The sequence below is a fragment of the Centroberyx gerrardi genome, chromosome 8, assembly GCF_048128805.1.
Source record: "Centroberyx gerrardi isolate f3 chromosome 8, fCenGer3.hap1.cur.20231027, whole genome shotgun sequence".
NCBI classification, from domain to species: Eukaryota; Metazoa; Chordata; class Actinopteri; order Beryciformes; family Berycidae; genus Centroberyx; species Centroberyx gerrardi.
In genome coordinates, this window is record NC_136004.1 from 8123669 (window position 1) to 8142084 (window position 18416).

An 18416-nucleotide genomic window follows, 5' to 3' on the forward strand; every position below is an offset into this window, starting at 1 on the left:
AGCAGCTGTGGTCAAAGAAAGAAAGAAAGAAAGAAAGAAAGAGAGAAAGAGGGAGGTGGAGAGAGAAGGAGAAAGAGAGCACTTGGAAATTGGATAGTTTGTTTGAAAATCTAGCCAGCTTTGATGCAGCAATTGAGCACTGCGACTTTAAAGGAAAGCCAAAGCAAATGTGCGCCTCGTGATTTAGAGAAAAGAGAGATAGAACGAGAGATGGGGGAGGAAGAAGAAAAAAAAAACGAGAGCCACAGAAAGGAGGAGGGCGGAAAAGGGCCGGGCCTCTGACCTCCAGAAACCTCTCTCTCTCTCTCTCTCTTTTTCTCTCGAACTTTGTTTTTTCCTTCTCTCTCTCTCTCTCCCATATCTCTCCAAACCCTCCAATTACGGTAATGAGTGGTTGAGAGAGAGGGAGAGGAGGAGGGAGAGAGGTGGTGCGTGACTGGAAGGATAGAGGAGGGAGGATGGAGAGAGGGAGGGAGGGAGGGAGGGAGGGAGGACAGAGATTCATCACCGCATTTCATCTGCCATGAACGTCAGTCATCCCCTGACCCTGATCTGATTGGTCAGTAAGGATTAACAGCCGGGACCAGATGTCAAGACCCGGAGTGCTCTCTGTTGTCATATGTCTCCACAATGGCTGGTGTGTGTGTATGTGTGTGTGTGTGTGTGTGTGTGTGTATAAAAATAGGAATACCGCTTGATGACTGCTTTCATCCAGTGCTGCGGTTAAAACAATGTATTGGTTTGCCAATATTGGCCTTTTATTAAAAATCAGATATGAGCCAGTCAGTATGCTATGATGGATGATGCACTTTGATTGATGACATACTTATTAGAATTGATCAATACTACACTGGTTGTCTATGGGAAACCCTTAACTGGAATTGATTCTAATGTGACAGTTTGATCGGAGTATGTTTGAATATGTTTTTTTGTATTGTTATTATCCTGGGTTTCAATGGAGAGTTTTAGTGTTTCATGATGGTCTAAATGCTGTTTCAGAGGCTTTTCCAATACAATTCAGGGGGAAACACTGAAAACTTGTAATCTTTTGGCCTGAAAATGCTCAAATTTGAAGCAAAACATTAGCATTGGACTTCAAAAACCCTGTCTCCGTCGAAACCCTAATGAGTTTTCGGTGCATCAGTGGCCCCGCCAGCCCCTTGGCAGCGTTAATGCCATGCTCTGCCCGTGGAGCTCCACAGGCGCTGCATCTATCTCTCTCCATCTGTGTGTCATCACCGCAGCATTTTTACACAAAAAAAAAAAAAAGTTGTACCAGTCACACAGTAAGCATGCCCCAACCATGACGCTGGAATGAAAAAAAAAAGAAAGAAAAAACCTCACTTGTGGCATCAACCGGCTTTTGATTTGTTCTGTTCTGCTTGTTGTGGATTGCAAACCCCCCCTCCCTCCCCTCCCCGCCCCACTGAGTCAGGCTTTTTCACCCCCCCCCCCCTCGCTTTCATCCTCTCTCATTCCTCAACTTCACCGCCCACCCCCCCACCCCTCCTCCCCCCATCCCCACACACCCACCCCCCACTGGCTCACTTGTTCCGTTGTTGTGTTAATCCACTTTTACCACTTCCTCTCCTCCCACTCGCCCATCCCTTCATCTCCCGCTCTCCAATTCAGTGCAGTTCAGTCGCTTGATTGCCATGACTGTTCATCAGAAACAATATTGCCAAAGTATATAAAAAAAGACATATTTTCCATAACCGACAAGCAGCGCTTTGTACATTCCAGCCATACTGAGAGTGAGTCATTATTTGGTTCGAAAACATGCGCTTTTCAATATACTCATCAGTACCTGTAATGACGCACAGCAGCTCCAAATGTGACACATTCAAACACCAGTAAGGGCATATCTTCCTCTCTCTCTTTCTATCTCTCTCTCTCTCTCTCTCTCTCTTTCCATCTCTCTCTCTCTCTCTCTCCGCCTCTCTCTCCACATGCTCTCATTCTGTCGTACGACCTGACTCTCCAGCAAGCTTGTCGTCTGTTCAACATACTGTTTTTTTTGGTTTGTTTTTTTTGTTCCAGACAATGCAGTGCCTCCACGTGGGAGGGCGTGTGTGTGTTTGTGTCTTTTTTTTTTTCTTTCTTTCAAAGAGGCTACCTGCTCGACTGCTTAGATGAGGGCTGAAGATGCTCAGTGTGTTTCTGTGTATCTGCATGTCTGTGTGGGTGCTGTACAACGTCTCTCCCTGCTCTCTCTCTCTCTCTCTCTTTCTCCGTCTCTTGTTCGGTGTGTGTCGCTGCTTCAAAGCCCTCCTAAAATAGGCCTTTAATCATAGTTTGGTGTGCGAGTGGCTCGGCGGTTAGCAGCTATAAGCAGAGGCTAGATGTATTTATAGCCGACAGAGAGAGAGAGACAGAGAGAGAGAGAGAGAGAGAGAGAGAGAGAGAGAGAGAGAAAGGCTGGAGCTGGAAGGCTGATGGAGGCAGATCACAGAGTCGAGGCCCAGATCGTGGCCTCTTCAGCCAGCCGTGAAGCGGCCGCCGCACTACCCCCCCTCCTCCTCCTCCTCTTCCTCCTTCTCCGCCCTCCTGGGTGGAAGTTTCTGCTTGGTCCGACTCGGTTTGGCTCAGTTTGGCTCAGTTTGGGTTGGGTTGGGTTGGGTTGGGTTGGATGGTAAAGCTGCGACGTGACCCTAAGATACCCCACTATGGAGCGTGCACACACATCTGCAGAATCTGGACACACACACACACACACACACACACACAGATCATATACATACCCTGATAGTGACTCTTTGCTGTTTCAGACTCTCTATCAGTCTCTCAAATTCTCCTTTTCTCCTCACACACACACACACACACAGATTGTACATATACAGTGATTTAGTGGTAAGTAATCAAAAGGAGGATTAACTATGACCTCCAGTTGGTGATCATCATATGGCAAACAACCACCAATATGAACAAATATCATTCATTTATGCTTTAAATGACCCTATCTTCATATTACATGCATCAGTTTGATACTACCTACCAATGAATTTAACCCCAATACGATTTCTATCAGCCTAAAAAGCTGGATAAACCTCTATTCTGCTAATTAAAAGGTGGGTAAACTGAGTTTAAGTGGGTTTACCCTCCACTATACTATAATGTATAAAGCTATGCATTATGTTATGAACAATATATAACCCACACACACACTTGTTGCCTATTACTCTTTGTGATTAATTTCCTCTTTTCTCACACTGAGACACACCCATATAACATGCACACAAACTCTCTTTTCCTGCCTTTATCATCCTTCACACACACACACACACACACACACACACACGAGAGAGCCATTGAAGAGGTCTTGTAGTCCAGGGGTCCTCTGACGGTCTCAGTTTCCATGGCAGTGACCTCGGCCCGGCCCTCTGAGTTGCCCATCTTCTTCTCTATTTTCTCTTTCTATTTTCACTTCCCTTTTGTCTCGGTCTGCTTTTCCCTTCGTCTGTGGGAGTCGTTAAGCCTCTCCTCGTCTCTGTCCTTCATTCTTTTATTTCTATTCTCCGTTTTTTTTTTTTTTTGCCTACTCCCTCCAAACTTTTGTCTCCAAGCATCATCAAAGGCCTTGTAATTTACCCCATTCCGCCCTCACACACACACTTACCAGGTCCTTAAAAAGTATGAAAAAGTCTTAAAATAAATTAAATTGAAGGTCTTAAAATGTATTAAAACCTCTTAAATACAGTTAATACAGGGCTTATTCTTTTCTCTATGCAATGACAGATTCTTTTGCACTGCATGTCCTCTGTTACATTAATCCAGAACAGGGTTAGTAGTGCAATATGCATCCTATCTGCTTTCATTGGACTTCTTATCACTTAACCATTAATTCCATTGTGTCTTTTTTCTTATTCTGCCCATTTATAGTTTAAATTGGTCTTACATTCAATTCAATGTAGCATTGTAAAGGTCTTGAGGTCTCTCTCTTTCTCAAACACACACACACACAGTTATGGAGACTCTCTGCTGCTGCTGAGAAGCCCACACTCATGCAGGGTACAACCACACACACACACACACACACAGCAGGTAGCCTCAGGCCTGCCACAGTGTGGTGGCAGATGGTAAATGCGTCGGCCCGTATCGCCTCTTAATGACAGAGTCGCTGATCACTTCAAACAAGCCGCTCGGAGCCCAGAGAGCAAAACTTTCCCTCCGTTGGTGGAGAGACGTTCAAGTCGCTGAGCAGGTACCCTGGAGAACTCTACAGGAGTGTGTGCGTGTGTGTGTGTGTGTGTGCATGCGTGCGTGTGTCTGCGTGTCTGCAAATGCAATGTGTCTTCTCGCTTACACGTGTGAGCCTGTGTATACTTTGTGTGTGCATGTGTCCACACACGCACTTGTTTGTGCGTGAAGGCACGTGCCTCGCTGTGTGTGTGTGTGTGTGTGTGTGTGTGTGTGTGTGTGCGTGTGAGCACCTCAGTAAGTGTGTCAGCTCTGGAGTTTTTTTGCCTGGCTGTGTGGAACATAGCAGATGTGCTCAGTTCTCCCCTGAGGACACCCTCATCTCTCTCTCTCTCTCTCTCTCTCTCTCTCTCTCTCTCTCTCTCCTCACTCACTCTCATCTAGCTCGCTCGTCCGCACATACCCTCCAATGTTTATACACCGCTGCTCTTCAGATAATAAGCCGAGTTCACTACTTATCCCCCTTCCTTCCCTTGCTTATTCCCTCCTCTCCCTCCGTCTCTCTGCTTCCGTCCCTCTCTGCCTCTCACGGCGTCCCGCCTCTCTTTTATTTATCCAGGAAAGATTTGACAGAACGTCCTGCTTCACATTCACAACGTAACACACATCCGCACCTGGGAGCTGACCTGTAGGGTGTTAATGGAGAGTTTTAGTGTCCCATGATGGTCTAAATGCTGTTTCAGAGGCTTTTGCACGTTGACAAGAATATAAATCTGGGGGGAAAACACTGAATCCTTCATATTTTGTAACTTTTTGGCATGAAAATGGACAAATACAGATACTGAATATCAGCTATCAGCAGCCTCAATGTAAAAGTAGCGGTTTCAATATCCTATATCGGTCGCACACACACACACACACACACACACCTCCTTCATCCAGTATATCCCTCTCCATGTATATAAGTCTATCTAGTCCCAACTAGGCCACAGCGTCACATGAGCAGTTAGTCACACCATAAATCACACCGGTCCCCGCCGTTTCCTCCCCGGATTTCAGCTGCTATTTTCAGCCGTAAAAACAGTGAAGGAAGGGGAAACATTCATCCTCCAGAAAAGAAGAAGAGAAAATATATATATTATCATTCAATTCATGAGATCACATTACCGGCAGCCGGGGCTGTCGTCGTCTCACATTTTGCACACACTCCATCCGCCCGGAGAAAAGAGAGAAAGAGAGAGAACAAGGCGACACGACAGGCAACAAGAGGGCGGATAATGAAAACGAAACACCGTCCTCCTCTCTCTCTCTTTCTTTCTCTGTCTCTTTCTCTCTCTCTCTCTTTCTGTCTCTTTCCGCCTCTGTTTCTCTTCCTCTCTCTCCCCCTCTTTCTCTCTCTCCCTCTCCGGCTCTGCACCATTAGTTTGTTTGTATGCTGGTCGGGGGATTGAATGGTGTGTGTGTGTGTGTGTGTGTGTGTGTGTGTCTGTTTGAATGTATTATTAGGCGTCTGCTGCCACACATTATGTTAGTGTATGCTTGTTTTTTATGTCGGTAGGGGGATCAAGTGGTGTGTGTGTGTGTGTGAGTGTGTGTGTGAGTGTGTGTGTTTGTGGCGGGGTGGGAGGGGCATGTGTGTGTGTGTGTGTGTGTGTGTGTGTGTGTGTGTGTGTGTCTTTGAGTCTGAGTTTCAATGTCTTATTAGGAATTGGCCACCATGCATTACAAATGTGAATGCCTGCAGTCTGTGTGTGTGTGTGTGTGTGTGTGTGTGTGTGTGTGTGTGTGTGTGTGTGCGTGCGTGCGTGCATATGCATCTGAGAGTTAACACCAAAACAGTGGGTGCATCTCTTTAAATTTTTCATGAAAGAAAGCCTCGGCTCCGGTTTTCGGCTGAACAGCAAATCCTGCAGACGGCAACGTGGAGAGAGCGTTCTGTGATTCTCCCATAATCCCTCTGAGATTGTTTGCGTCGGTCTCCGGGCAGCAAAATGAGACACAGCACCAAAAAACACAGACAATCCTGAGATGAATGAGGCCGTCCTGAGATAAATTAGATTGACTCAGCTATTTGATGTGGAGTAATCAATAGCTGCGTTTACACGGCGCCTTATACTCCATTTATAGTCAGACTAATAGCCCAATCAAAGTAAAAGACCTCATTTACACCCGGTGTTACGATGCGATCTGCCTCTGGATGTGCTTTCCAGGATAATGAGCAATCCGATCTCACTATTTTTATGCGATCACATGCATTCTCACCATCTGCATTCTGTCTGCATTGTGATCGGATTTCATTTTCCGTGCACACTCTTGCTACTAGGTCCTACTACTAAGTCCGCCTGTCGTCAACAAAACCAAACATGGCAGGTGCAACAGTACAGCCGGGACTTATTCCTCCTTTCCCACAGACAGAGTCGTCTTCTACTTCTCTCTAGTAGGAGGCAGCAGAAACAATGACAACAAATGTCCATATTTTTGCTACGTTTTCCTGGCAGGCCGGTGGAGAGAGAGTTCTCTGCCTGCAGCTGTGACATTTTGATCCGTGGCGATGATGCATTCTACCCACAGTCATGACGCTCGTACCGGTGGCCGTGACATTTCGGATGCTTCCTCGCTCATGCGAACACATTGGTTTTTCTTCTGGTTTTGTCTGGCGGAGATCGGATCGTTAATGCGATTGCAATGAGCGCTGTTTGCGTTTGCGTCTTGCAAATTGCATTTTAGTAGCAGGTGTAAATGCTGATGATGTGTTTATGTGTCTGTGTGTCTCTCTATCCAGATGTGTTGGACAGCATGGCGAGGTTCAGCGTTCAGGGAGTGTGGAACTACAGCATGCTGACGCTGTCCGACCATGAGAGGGTTTTGTACGTCGGGGCGCGGGAGGTGCTGTTCGCCCTGGACCCCAACGACATCAGCAGACAACTGCGGCCACAGGTGACACACACACACACACACACATGCATCACAGAGCTTCATCATAGACAGTTAGGTTAGGTTAGAGGTTCATCTTGGAAGGGAAGGTAAGGAACATAAAGCATCATCTCTGACGCACTGTCTGGCTGCACAACTGTACAGCGGACCTGATTTTATTCGATTATTTGGCCCATTTTTGGATAAACCCTGCAAGTGAGTTATTCCAGAGGTTCAGCGTGATTCAAGGACATCTGAGAACACAAAAAGCTTTGTTCCCGTTACATCACCCAGCTACCTGATGTTAATGAGCTACAGTAGACTGACTCACACTAGTTGTTGGGTCTTTTTTTTGGTCAGGCCTGCTCTTCTCTTATTAAATCTTTAAGCCTCGTAGCAACTGATGATGTACAAACTGTTGAATAATTGAATACCTCCTCCAAATGTAATAAAAATGTTCCTCTAAATGGGTAATAAATAATGTAATAAGACTTCTTAATTGTTGCTTACAGGTTAAAACCGCCAAGATAAACAGCTTGACTGCCTTGACTGTCTCTCTGAGTTTATCCAGTGGGGTTTGAAAGAGCTTCATAAACCCAAGTGTCATAAAATGTGTTCAGCCCACAGAGGAGCATGTAATCCTTCAATTGGAGTTAAAACCACCAAAAAATCACCAAACTGGAGTTATGAGGTTTTCACATGGCTTCAGCGTCATGGAATAAATTGCCAGACACTGTAATAACATCTTCAGACTGATATTGCAACAATTAAAGTTATTTAACTTTTATTTAACAATGTATTACATAAACCAGAAAAAAAATATTACAATACTATTAATACATTTTTGACTCACTTTGAGAGATTACTTTTGAACATATTATTACATTATCTGGCAGCTCTTCATGTCATCAGTTGCTAAAAGCCTAACAACAATATTGCGGACAAGCTGCCAAATATCAGGATCATATGTGCAGCTATGGGCTCCAATATTCCACTCATTTCGGTACTAACATAATCCACTCAGAGTGTGTGTGTACACGGGCACATACACACACACACACATAAGCACACACAGCTCTGGTCCCGTTTCTTGCGTGCGTGATGAACTTCAATCTCTTGTTTCTTTTATTGGTCTCGTCTTTATTTGTTTTTGTGTCCCTTGTTTTCTGTAAAGCACTTTGTGGCGAACCTGTTTGTTAAAGCGCTCTATAAATACCCTTGACTTGACACACACACACACACACAGTCACACAGTCACACACACACACACATTGAGAAGCCTCAGTGACTCAATCTGGCTTTGCTTTGCTCCCTCAATAATTGGTCTGTATTGCGATCAATACAATTACAGCAGTCCAATGAAGGTGCAGCAAGCGGCCCGCAGCGGTTTGGGGATTGTTATCTGATTTAGCTCCGTAATGAGCAGTTATTAGATGCACACACAGATGCACACACACACACACGCACACACACACACGCACACGCACACACACACACAGGCTGTCTGAGTGAGTGCTGTGAGCCTTACAGTAATGATAAGACCACCTGTTGTCGTCCCTCCAGTGAGGGAAGGAGGGAAGGCAGAAAAATGACTGACGGAGGTGCAGGGAATAGTCCGCTCCTCTGTCGCCATCTGCCCATCCCTCTCTCAACACCCGCCCTCTTTGTTCCCTCGTCTGTTACTCGTTCTTGCTTTCTTTCTTTCCCGTGTCTCTCTTTCTTTCGCTAAATTGCATTAAGTCGAGGTTGGTTGACTAGTACAGCATGAGAATGAGAAATAATACGGTCGACCGAATATTATTTTCCTCCGTTCTATCCTTCCATTCTTAAAAGATATGGTTTTTCATTTTTTTTTTATCAGGTTTTGTTTTTTTCTGTTTATTTCTAAAGTGTTTCCCTCCACATTATTTGCTTCTGTTGTTCCCCACCACTGATCAGATTTTGAAGAAGCTTTTTCAAAATATCACAGATTGGCCCAAGGGGGGGGGGGGGGGGGGGGGGGGCCGCTACAATTATTCATCAAAATGAAAACTTTTAATAACCAGCCACATCTCCAATACTCCAAGTTCAAATGACGTGACATTTGGTGCTCATGTATCCAGCGACCCTTCCTCTACAAATCTGCCTCCAGGACCATAATGGATTTTCCGCCATTTTGAGTTTCTCGAACAGTTTTCTCCACTAATGCTTTTTCATTTATTTACTGATTGGCCCAAAGGGCAACTGCATCATTAGTAGGGGACGACATGTTGTACTGTTGTCTTGTTTTGGCACTGTTCTCATCACATCCCTATCTCCTCTCTCTCTCTCTCTCTCTCTCTCCTTCTCTCTCTCTCTCTCTCTCTCTCTCTCTCTCTCTCAGATCGACTGGCCAGCCCCTCAGGATAAGAAGAGGGAGTGTGCTGCCAAGGGGAAGAACAACCAGGTAAGGGACAGGGAGGGCAGCGTTACTCACTGACTTTACTCAACCACATTTTCCCAAGCCGGCCGAGGGATTCGAACCGGCAACTTTCCATTCATTACATTAGTTGGTTGGGCTCAGTTCATTTTCAAGGAGGAATAGAATAGAGGAACAGAATAGAATAGAATAGAATAGAACAGAACAGAACAGAACAGAATAGAATAGAACAGAACAGAATAGAATAGAATAGAACAGAATAGAATAGAACAGAATAGAACAGAATAGAACAGAATAGAATAGAATAGAAGCCTTAACACGCAATGACTTAATGAAGAATACTATTGCTAGTACATCATTAGACCTACATACCGTACCATTCTTTAGGAACCCATATAGTTATCATTATTGTTACTGATGATGTATAAATGATTTGTTGATCAACACATAATTTATGTATCATCAGTATAAAATAATGTAGGTATAACTATGCATGTATTAACATTAGGTACTGATGTACAAATGATGTGCCACAGCAGCAACACAATTCTTCACTTATGAATCAGATATAAAAATGTAACTAATCTCATTGCTAGTGATGTTGCAAATGTTTATAAGATGAGAAGTAACTTATGATTGTTTCATAAGTTCATCGTTAGCTTAATCCATCAGTAGCTCATGTGGGGTTAAGGCTTATGATCTCTCAGTGTTTTACCTTCAGGTGTTCTGTGTCAACACAGACAGTGTATTGGCCCCCAGCCCTGCTGTTCAGCCACAACAAGAGCTTCTCACTGCTGCCTAATGTGCATTTGGAATATCATTTTTTTAAAGCCTAGTTTAATATTTTATAGAAACACATCAGCCTTTTGGAAAATGAGCTTCCAATCGTCTCATTGCACAACAGTAACTTTTGGCGTGGCTTAAAACAGAAGTGGAAAGAGAAATATTTCACTGCTACTTCAGTTAAATTGGACTCAAGCTGAAGTAGAAGCACTTGCCTAGGAATAAGTAACCCTAACCCGAGCTCTAAAAATACTCCAGCGCTTTAATTAGTTATTAAAATTTAATGCAAGTTCTAAATTCATCTCCCTAAAATGGATGGTTTGCCTGCTTTGGCCTGGTCCTTATCGTCTATAATGGGCTGTGATCAGGATACTTCTCTTTTGGCCCATACTAACTAACTTATATCCTCAGTGATGGGAGGTAAAGTGCAGAGCATTTGTTTTACACTAAATGGCAGATCTCATAGAAAGCTACAGACTTTAAAAAATACTAAGAAAAGTAGATTTATTGTGACTTACCGCTCTTTATCCCAGTTTGAAATATTCAGTAACTGTATATATATGTAGTGGGAATACATTTACCTGCTATGCAAGAATAGCCATATGGTGTTTACTCCGCCTGCCGCCGTCTTTTCATACAATATTGTAGTTGTGGGCTTGAAAGAGGCTCGTCTGCCAGACGCTCCTCAGTCTTATTATCCTCGGTGATTGTATGAGCGGTAAAAAAGGAATTTAAAAAATGCCCATATTACAGCTGTGAGATATAGATATTGTGTTGCTGCTGCAATAGCGATATCAACCGGATGTATTGGATTACGCATTGCTCTGGTGCACATCATGTGAGAGCATCTGCTTTCAGCTCCATTCAAACAGCTTTATTGTTCATCACGGTGTCGACATTAAAGGGTACAGTGCATATATTGTTTACTTTATTACACACATATCCTCAAGCTGTGAACAACATTCTGTTAAAGGTTACTGGGATTATTTAAGTGTATTTAACTGTCCGCTGAGTAGTGTCATGTGCTGGACTCTGAACCCTGGCTGTGTTAATTAAAGTTCACTGAAATGAGGAATAAGCACATATATGGGACAAATAAGAGCAACCCAAAGCCTCACTGAGGGATACTGCTGGAAAAATCTAGTTTCCTGGAGGGTTCATATGGATTTTTGAAGGTCCATACCAAGGTTTTTGGACTGCCAATATTAAGTATCTTCAAATTTGACCTTTTTCATGCCAAAAAATGCAAAATAGTAAAAAAAAAGTATATTGTCTCCCCCAGAATTCTATTCTTAGCAGTGCAGAAAAGCCTCTGAAACAGCATTTAGACCATGGAACACTAAGACTCTACATAATAAAAGACCAATATCAGCAAGCCGATATATCGGTCTAACCCTAGTTTCCAGGTTATTCCAGGTGAATACGGATTTACAGAAATTCACATGAAAGCAAAGCATTACAGTAAAACCCAATCCCCAAAGAACTTAAGACCACACTGAAAATCAGCAGGGTGGAATAAAATCCACCCAGGCAGAGGACAAAACAGTCCAGAGGTGAAATTCCCCTTCAAGAAGAGAACAATTCTTCCTCTCTCTCCTCCACAGACCGAGTGTTTCAACTACATCCGCTTCCTGCAGAGTTACAATCACACACACCTCTACACCTGCGGCACCTACGCCTTCCAGCCAAAATGCACCTATGTGGTAAGTGTGTGTGTGTATGTGTGTGTATGCGTGTGTGTGTGTCTCCAGACAGTGCGTCATAGCTAGCCGGTGTTGACAGGTGTCAACTTGAGATGTCTGCCGTCTGACCTGAGGCGAAGACCAGTGTCACAAAATAAAAATAAATGCAATGGAAAAAAGTAGCTCACGCTGGGTTGGGCTGGATATGAGTGTGTGTGGCAGGGTCGGAAATCCTGTGTGAGTGTGTGTGTGTGTGTGTGTGTGTGTGTGTGTGTGTGACAGCGACGCGATAAGACAACATGGCGAGGATTGAGGCTATGGTCCTTGTCACGGACAGACAGAGCTTGCAGCTGTGTCATAACACATACTGACCGCTGACAAAATGTGTCTCTCCTTGTGTGTGTTTGTGTGTGTGTGTGTGTGTGTGTGTGCAGAACGCAGACTATTTCAGCCTCAACACCGCCGCCCTGGAGGATGGGAAGGGCAAGTGCCCCTACGACCCTGCCAAGGGCCACACTGGCCTGATCGTGGGTGAGTATGTGTGTGTGTGTGTATGCTTGTAGTATATTTGTATGTTTAAAAACGGAACTAAACCGCAGCATGCATGTTGTCGGTCCAGATAAGGAGCTGTACTCCGCAACGCTCAACAACTTCCTGGGTACGGAGCCGGTGATCCTGAGGAACCTGGGCCAGCAGCACTACAGCATGAAGAGCGAATACCTGCCCGCCTGGCTCAACGGTGAGAGAGAGGGAGAGGAAGGGATGGAGGGAGAGACGGGAGGAAAATCACTGTGAAATCACTGTTATTGTGCATTATTTTCAATACTTTGGCTGGGTTTTGTGTGTTATCCCAACACAAAATAGGACACGTTCTTTTTTAAGAGTGAGGAAGGGTGAGTACCACCGTTTTTGGATTGAAGCTGCCAAAAGCCAGTAATTTGCGCTAGCACGCCGCTATTCAATATCTTTGAATTTGTCCATTTTCATGATAAAAAATTATGAGTGTTCAGTGTTTCCCCCAGAATTGTATTCTTGTCAGGGTGGAAAAGCCTCTGAAACTGGGACACTAAAACTCTTGATACCCAGGATAATACTAATACTAGTAATAATGAGAAAAAGAAGAAGAAGAAGACAAACAAATATTCATGCATACTTGTGTGGCATCCAATGAAAATATCGCAATCAAAGTATCAGATTAAAGGCTTCCCATAGACATCTGGTGTAGTATTGACCAATTATACAATAAATGTGGAATCAAATGAACTGCATCATATCAGAGGTGTGTAACACTGACTGGCTGATATCCGAATGTTATTAAAAAGACGATATTGGCAAACCAATATATCAGCCTAACTGTACCTAGTAGTGCTAGAGGCAGGGAGGCAATAAAGGCACGGATGAGAAAAAACCTTAAAAAAGAGGACAGACGGGAAAGAAAAAGTATAAAAGAGCAAGAAACGATGCAAAAGAACGGGGGGAAAGAGGGATGGGCGCAGGAAATGAGGCGCAGATGGAGAGAAAGAGCCAGAAAAAAAAGGAACGGATCATTATCTGGGGGGAGGGAGGAGGTGGAGGAACGGAGAGAGCGACTCGGGGAGAAATGGAGGGGAGAGAAGAGGATGAAATCGCAGCGGGAAAAGTAGGTGATGAAAGAACAGACATTAGGACCGAACGGATCGAGGGAGAGGTGAGGGGAATGGAGAGTGGAGGGAGAGAGAAGAGGAACATACAGATGAGGCGTATAGGTTTAGACTGATATATCGGTTTTCACATGTTTCAGGCCGATATTGGCCTTTTATTAAAAATCAGACCACCTCTGATATGATGGAGGTTTCATTAGTCTGGCTTTCAATGGAGAGTTTTAGTGTCTAAATGCTGTTTCAGAGGCTTTTCCATTCAGAAAAGAACAGAATTCTGCAAGAAACACTGCGCCTTTGTAACTTTTTAAATATTTCATCACAAAAAAGATCAAACTTGAAGCTATCAGTAGCTTCAGTCCAAAAATTACAAACCCGTATCAGTCGAACCCTAATGAGGACTGCAAATACAGAGAACCTGAGAGAGATGGAGGGAGATAGAGGGAGAGGAGGGCTGTGAGGGAGGGAGAAGAAATGGACCGCTAATAGGGAACAGAGAGAGAGAGATGAGGTGAAGGAGAGATGAGGCGAAGGAGAGAGGGATAATAGAAAACAGAGAGAGAGAGAGAGAGAGAGAGATGAGGAGAGGCGGCAGGGAATGAGATGGGGAGGAGGTGACAAGTGTGCGTGTGTGTGTGTGTGTGTGTGTGTGTGTGTGTGTGTGTGTGTGATTCAGACGCACCTATGGGGTGAGTCTCTCTGTGTATTTGCTCGGCTGTGATCTATGTCTTTGCAATCATGTGTAAACACTCCCTCTAATACTACTCTCCTGTGTGTGTGTGTGTGTGTGTGTGTGTGTGTGTGTGTGTGTGTGTGTGTGCGCGCGCAGAGCCGGACTTCGTGGGCTCGGCCCTGGTGAGGGAGAGCAGCGGCAGCAAGGAGGGCGACGACGACAAGATCTACTTCTTCTTCAGCGAGCGGGCGCTGGAGCTGGACTGCGACACGGAGCTCACGGTGGCCAGGGTGGCCCGCGTCTGCAAGGTGACACACACACACACACACACACACACACACACACACACACGCCGCTTTTACACCCCCAACCTGCACGGAATCGCTCCGAAACGAAAGCGCTTGGCCTCTCTCGCCGGGCTTAAGGCGCTAATCTGATCTGATCCCGCCGCGGATTCAATTAGGAGCTGTCTCCGCTTTGTTTGGTCAAGATTAAAGCGGGTTGAACCTGAACCGCGAACCTGCTGGTTTGATATTGGACTATCAGTGCGCTTATATGGAAAATTTAACTTTGCTCTCTCTCTGTCTACATCTGCGCTTCCATCCGACTGTGAAGAAGAAGCAAATCTAAAAAAAATCCATATGGGTTGAACCCTCCAGGAAACTAGTTTTTTTTCTAATGGCGAGGCTTTGAGCTGCTCTTACTTGTCCTTTATCATTTCAGTGAACTTTAATTAACACAACCAGGGTTCAGAGTCCAGCAGATGACACTACTCAGCGGACGGTTACACACTTAAATAATCCCAGTAACCTTTAAACCAAACAGAATGCCGGATTGTTCACAGTCTGAGGATATGTGTGTAATAAAGTAAACAATATATGCACTGTGCCCTTTAATGTCCACGCCGTGATGAACAATAAAGCTGTTTGAATGGAGCTGAAAGCAGATGCTCTCACATGATGTGCACCAGAGCAATGCATAATTCAGTACATCCAGTTGAGATTGCTATTGCAGCAGCAACACAATATCTATATCTCACAGCTGTAATATGGGCATTTTTTAAATTCCTTTTTTACCGCTCATACAGTCACTGAGGATGGCAGACGTGTCTCTGAAGCCCACAGAATGCCATATGAAAGGACTAATCATCAGTCTGCATATAATGTTTATTGTGTAATTGCGTATTATAGTTATCATCATCATAGGTTTTCATAGAGAGTTTTAGTGTTTCATGGTCTGAATGCTGTTTCAGAGGCTTTTCCACCCTGCCCAGAATCCAATTCTGGGGGAAACTGAATACTTTGATTTTGGCATGAAAATGGTCAAAATTGAAGCTGTTGCATATTGCCTATCAGCAGCATTGGTTCAAAAACCCCTATCAGTCGCACCCTAACCAATAAACCCTACTGTGTGGTCTGTCAGGGCGATCTGGGCGGCACCAGGACCCTGCAGAAGAAGTGGACCACCTTCCAGAAGGCCCGTCTGGAGTGCTCCCTGCCCGAGCGCCACGTGGCCTTCAACAACCTGCGGGCCGTGTTCACGCTGCCGGGGCAGGACTGGAGGGGGACCACCTTCTACGGCATCTTCCACGCCCAGTGGTGAGTCGGGCGGTCGGCCAGCCAGTGTCGTCCACCCCTGATATGATGGATATGATGCAGTTTGTTTGATTACATATTCTCCTTTAACTGATCAGTACTTCACTGTTTTGTATGGGAAACCCTTATCCTGAACTAATTCTAATGGGACTTTTTGATAAGACTCCGCACAAGTATGCATGAATATGCTTTATTATTCTAATGATATTTATTATCCTGGGTTTCAAAGGAGAGTTTTAGTGTGCTGTTTCAGAGGCTTTCAAACCCTTTTCTAACCAGTATCAGTGCACGATCAACTGATTTCCTCTGCAAAAAAAGACATAAACAAGGAGAAAATGAATTTTCATAGTAAGACTTTAAGGCTTTTGGATAGTTTTCCATAGTAAATATCAGCACGATACTGTAGCTGTAGTGTTGGACTTGTTATCCAAACTAGTAATATATACTCATTACTCGCTACTCATTTCAAAAGCAATATTATTACTTTACTAATTACTCCTTGGGAGCAGTAATTCATTACACCAGTAGTTACATTATTTTTCTGTTACACCCCCAAAATGACCTCTCTTGTGTCATCCTTTAGCTTGATCCAAGTAGTGGAAACACTTCCAGACAGAGAAAATAAACTTTCCTGCCATTTTTCATCTAAGCTAGCTTAGTGCAGCAGAAGACAATGACTAAACATAAAGAAAACTAACTGGGGTGGGATAGAGTTTTGGATAAGTCGATGACAATCTGATGATTAGAAGGGGCAACGACAAAAGTAACAATTTATTCTTGAGTTCTGATTACCATGTTACTCGTTACCACCCAACACTGAAATAGCAGCGAGGACAGGAGGTTTTTATAGGCAGGAAAGTTGGAGACTCACTCTTTCTCTTTCTCGGGGCAATGCTCTTTCATGTGAGTCTTTTGTGTTCTTCAATAAGATATCATATCACAAATGGAACCAGCTTTTGAACTTCAAGGATTTTTTTCTTGATCCAGAGTTCCTACTGCTGATAAAAAAAAAAAACGCAGAATCCTTTTTTCTCTGTGTGCCTCACTGGGGATTCCTTAAAGCCCTCTGGCTTTGATAAAGATAACATTAAGATAATTGGACATTATGTAAATGATGAAGTTCAGGCCATAATCTGACTGAATAGACGAGCTTTTTAACTTCCCAGGACATCGGCATTGTCCTCGGGTTTGACGTGTCCCCGCTGCACATTAAGTATACAGCTTCAGTCTCAGAAAGCACTTCCCTCACAAGACAAATCAGGTTATATGAATGAATGGATGTGAAATCTCCTTCGCTGTTCGCTTGTGTCAAGAACAAAAACACTGACATTTGACAGCGCTCTTAATTTGAATTTGGAGCAGCGAATCCAAGCGCCAGATGCCTACAGATGAAGCACATAATGAATGTTCCAATAAGTAACAGAATTAAGACTGTAAATTAGGAACATTTGTCACTTTCTAACTCCATTATCATCCTACTGTCCTGAAGTGCATTACTTGTACATCGAGTTGTCTCATGTTACAGAGAATACAGGCATTTTCCCTATAGTCTGGTCTGACTCAAAGAAGGCTGATAATAATACTTTACAGCATCGTGACTTTGGCCATACAGATTTTAGGTTTGGCTTATACATAAAAAAAATATGGATTTTGTATCTTTCATACAACTCAAAGTACATGTCTCTTTACAAATATTACAGCGTAAATAACTCTTTTACTGCTGCAAAAACTCACATTTAGCTGTGATATACTGTCAGTCTTTGTATCAACAGCTCAGTCAGTCAATTTGAGTGCAGGAAAATGTCTCCACTCCAATGAACGAACATGTAATCAAAGCCAGTTGTGAGGTGAGGAGCGCTGGTATCGTTTAATGTGCAATTTTAGTCCCGGTTTGGATCCCGGGATGAAAAAAAAAGAAGATCCCACACCCCCAACCCTACCATTAAATGAAACGCATTTCCCGATTCACATCACCAACTGCCTCAATTCAGTGGCCTGCGCAGGAAGTGTATTACTTGTACATTAAGCTGCTTCACACTGCAGAAACAGTGTAGTGGGGAAGTGTCTGCGCTGAGTCATTCAACTCATTGAATAGAGGATAGTGTATGCAGTGGGATCAGGGCGATATGTGGGGCTGATATTGGCCCTGTATTATTGGCCTGCCTGGTTTGCCTTGAAGAAGAAGTTCTTGTTTGACCGACAGCTTGCACTTTATTAAATGAAAATTTGCATAGATCTAAGTGTGCAGAAGTTCCATTCTTGATTCTGAGGATTGGCTTTTTATTAAGAATCAACCTCATACTTCTGATATGACGGATATGATGCAGTGTGTTTGATTACATATTTCTAGTATAATTAATCAATACTGAATATATTTGCTAAGGTGAATAGTTTTTTTAATTCACATCTGCATATCTTGACAGTCTGTATATACTGTATGTAAGGCCATCTATAAAAATGTAAATGCAAACATGACTGTTTCCTTCATATTCTAATATCCTCCTAATGTGCTATATGCTACATATGGCTTGACATTTTCATACATTTCATCTCATACAGCACATATCTCACATCCTTACATTTTATTCCATTTTTCAA

General features: G+C 43.7%; 1 protein-coding gene across 2 annotated transcripts in view; it reads left to right on the plus strand.

Annotated features, from left to right (window-relative positions):
• The window catches only part of sema4c (sema domain, immunoglobulin domain (Ig), transmembrane domain (TM) and short cytoplasmic domain, (semaphorin) 4C), a 70034-nt gene that overhangs the window by 43347 nt on the left and 8271 nt on the right, over positions 1-18416 (plus strand). For both annotated transcript variants that reach the window (XM_078285419.1, XM_078285420.1), the window contains 7 exons: positions 6920-7074; positions 9413-9475; positions 11836-11934; positions 12348-12444; positions 12533-12652; positions 14380-14531; positions 15646-15821. In XM_078285419.1, coding sequence (XP_078141545.1) covers positions 6920-7074; positions 9413-9475; positions 11836-11934; positions 12348-12444; positions 12533-12652; positions 14380-14531; positions 15646-15821 — 862 coding nt within the window. The remainder of the gene's footprint in view (positions 1-6919; positions 7075-9412; positions 9476-11835; positions 11935-12347; positions 12445-12532; positions 12653-14379; positions 14532-15645; positions 15822-18416) is intronic.